The sequence below is a fragment of the Benincasa hispida genome, chromosome 8, assembly GCF_027475165.1.
Source record: "Benincasa hispida cultivar pf3 chromosome 8, pf3_genome.v1.1, whole genome shotgun sequence".
NCBI lineage: Eukaryota > Viridiplantae > Streptophyta > Magnoliopsida > Cucurbitales > Cucurbitaceae > Benincasa > Benincasa hispida.
The window spans coordinates 18,697,922-18,701,563 of record NC_143485.1 but is presented as its reverse complement, the minus strand read 5'-3'; the positions used below and the strand labels follow the sequence as shown (position 1 = coordinate 18,701,563).

At 29.5% G+C, this 3,642-nt stretch overlaps 1 protein-coding gene across 2 annotated transcripts; it reads right to left on the bottom strand.

Annotated features, from left to right (window-relative positions):
• Positions 1-409: 409 nt before the first annotated feature.
• On the bottom strand, positions 410-2,753 carry LOC120083813 (copper transporter 6-like). 2 transcript variants are annotated; one of them, XM_039039693.2, is made up of 2 exons: positions 2,189-2,753; positions 410-804 (listed from the first exon to the last, which is right to left on the bottom strand). In XM_039039693.2, the coding sequence occupies exons 1-2, from the start codon at positions 2,727-2,729 to the stop codon at positions 797-799; spliced, it is 549 nt and encodes a 182-aa protein (XP_038895621.1). In that variant the 5' UTR covers positions 2,730-2,753; the 3' UTR covers positions 410-796. The 2 variants fall into 2 exon arrangements, with proteins under 2 accessions (XP_038895621.1, XP_090172726.1); XM_090316600.1 differs by lacking the exon at positions 410-804 and having other exon boundaries at positions 2,067-2,743.
• Positions 2,754-3,642: the final 889 nt, after the last annotated feature.

Here is a 3,642-nt window from a genome sequence, read left to right as displayed (position 1 = left end):
ATAGTTTTTCTCATTTACTAATTGGAGAGAGAAAATGAATTTATTTTAATTTTTCTATTTTTTAATTTGGAAAAAAATGCATTTAATGAAATTTTATTTTCTATTTACGTTGGTTTTCACATATCAATTTATTAGTTTTTTTTTTTACGGATTAATGGTTATTTTAAATATACCTTAGATTAGAACATTTTGACGGATTCATGATTATTTTAAATATACCTTAGAATATTTTGTTAGGTATTTGAAAAATATTCTAACCAATATAAGAATGTACTACAATTTATAAATTAGAGATTGACTTAATGTTTGACATAAATCACAGTATAAACCAATATATGAAATATACCACAGTATATAAATATTCATAAATTTCATTTACACCACAATATATATATCATAATATAATAAGTTTAAATAAAAAGACTCTCGTTTATATAAAAAAGCCGAATATATATACCACAGTATATATCAAACTTCCTACAAAAGCTAAAAAAAAAAGTGCATATATCACAGTATATATAAAAAAAATAGGAAAAAATAAAGTTCATCTTCATATGGATTTATGATATATAACCCTCCATCTTCATCTCTTCTTCTTCAGCCATGGCTGCCACGAACCTCTCCCCATCGTTGTCGATCGGATTAGCTCGCTCCACTGTGCTGTCGACCGAATCTGCTCAACTCGTCACATCGATTCGTTCCACGTCGTCCACGCCATTGAATCGTCCCAAGTTGTTTGTATCATCTCGTGTTGAGCCATCAATTCGCCCCACGCATGTCGACTACCACTTGTAACTCACACCGCTGGAAGGAAAAAAGAGAGTGAAGAGGAAGAAATTGGTGTGAGTTATGGGGAAGAAAATATATGAAATATATTATTGGGGAGAGAGAATATATGCATGCAGGAGAGAGAATATGCATGGGAGCGAAAGTATGCATGAAAGGGAGAGAATATGCATGGGGAAGAGAAATAAATAAATATATATATATATATATATAACGTAAGTGAGGGTAAATTATAAATAGTCACTTATATTAGTGAAAATATAAAGGCCAATAGTTTTTTTTTTAAGTAAAAAATGAAATGTTCGTAATATGTGTCTATTCTTTAGATATTTTATATAGAAATCCCTTAAAATAAAGGTTTTTTTTTTATTTTTTGATAATATGCAAAATAAAGGGTTTAGGATTAACGATTACGCAATTTAATATCAATTTACAAATTATATGTACTTGTATTTCTTAAAACTAATTTAGACAAAACAAAAGTTAAAAACATAAAAAAGGCATGATCCAATGATCTAACTATCATTAAATACATGTTTGAGAATGATTTTAAAATCATCAAACATGCTATCGATCGAAATATCACAATTGCCTTTCAATTTTCTCCGTTACTCGTGAAAAGTATAGATTTCTTTTAAATAATAAGGGTCAAAATGGTATCATTTGCCAAACTTATAATTTACTAAAAAAAATTGATATCCATTACAATTGTTCTTTAAGAATCTTTCTTAATAAGATACTAACATCACATTTTTATGATTGAGGATAGTTTTTTAATTATTTTTATGAATGAAAAGTTAAAATCCGATGTTCCTCTTTTTAGCCTAATAATATTCAAAATCAAGTTATTTAAAGTCCAACTCATGGATATCTAAAGCCAAAACCATTTTAGTGTCATAATGTAGGACTAATTTTATGAGTAATTTTGAACTTGACAAAATAAGTCAAAGGTATGATAAAGAAAAATAGGTTAAACATGAATTAAACCGTTGACCAATTAGTGATTTAAAGGCAATTAATCTGGGACCAATAACATATAAATTTAGCATCATTATGACTTCATATGAGATGCTCAATTTACATGATTTTCTTCCTTCTATTTTGGGATTTGAACCTTTTTTCGTTTTGTATATCTTTTTTCCAAAATTTACAAATTTACATTGTGAGATTGGGATCTGACAAAATCTCTGCTTTAAAATTTTACTAATATTTTGAAAAAAAATAAGAAAAAAACATTGATAAAAGATTAATTGTAGAAAAGAAAAATAAAAATAATAATCTCAACAAAGCTATGTAAATATTTCAATTAAACGGGAAAAAAAAGGAGAAATATAGATCCAAAATAGATAAATAAAAATTGAATCTTTTGGTCAGCAAACCCTAGATGGAAGATCGGCAGTACCCTGATCGTCCGGCGACGATTTCGCCGTCTTCAAAACTCTGCTCCCAAAAACCAAAAACCCAACCGAATGTCCGGCGATGGCGACGATAAAAACGCCGCCGTTGAACGACATCAAAGCAAGCATCACCATATACGCAATTCCCATTCTAATCCCATGCACTGCCGTCTGCACGATCCCAGCGGCGACATTTCTCGGCCCCGCCTCCGTCATCACCCGCCAATACGACAACCACTCGACGACCACCGCCAGCAAAAAGACGAACACCAGCGCAATCACATACATGCCGGACCGGTCGCCAGGCCAGCCGGAGAATAAAACTTGGGTGTTTTTCCCCCAGAAGAAACTCATGTGCATCGCCGCCGACATCATCTCGTGAGAGTGCATGTCATCGCCGGAGTCGCCGCTTGTCGGACCCATCGGGGGCGGCGGAGAGTCCATGTGCATGCCGTCGTGGGTGGGAAAAACATTGGTAGCGTTGGATTTGGAAGAGACAGACAAACAAATTACAAAACAAAGAATTAAGGTTGATGTCTTTTCCATTTTGCTATCTTTTTTGTTTGTTGACTTTGTGAGAGATGATAATCAAATTCACTTATTTTATAGCTAAAAATGGAATTTTTGAATTTTAATATATATGGTTGTACTAATACTTGATGTATTTGTACTTCTTTTATTTGTAGTACAAATTAGAGAAATATATACATTAAAAAAGGGATTTTGTTTTTCTTAATTGGTTACTTGTTTGTTTTACTCCTAATCTTTAAGTTTTATATTAACTTTGGTCAATGTAACATTTAAATTTTTTTAAAATTTTGCTTTCCTTTATATATTTAGTAGTATCTATATATCTCTAAATCTCCATGTTACTATATGTAGGAGAAAATATGTTTTTGTCCTCGCGTTTAAAAATGTTATATTTTCTTTCTAACAAATAAGATAAAAATGTTACATTTGTTGTTTTTAAGTTTTAAGTTTATTGTATATAAACGTGACACTTTTTCTTCTTGGATTTTGAATTTTGTTTTAAATGGGTCTCTACTTTTCAAGATTTATACGTTTAATCTTAATTTTTCCTTAGATACTCTCATTTTCAATTTCAGTATTAATGTCTATTAATTAATTTAAAATAATTATGAAATACATTTTTAAAATTAGTTTTAACAGAGTGAAATTAAATATAATTCTTTTATTTCTTTTGAATTAATTAATAGATTTTAATACTAACAATTAAAAGTTAGTATTTATCGAAATCTTGAAACTTAGTGACCAAATTGAAACAAAATTTAAATCGTAAAATTGTAGCATTTTGAAATCTAGAGTCTAAAATTGAAATCAAACTCAAAACTTTAGAATTAAAAATCTAACATTTTAAAACCTAGAGATCAAATGCAATCTAAACTTCAAACCTATGAATCAAAAATGTATTTTTTTTCCTATATATATATATATATAT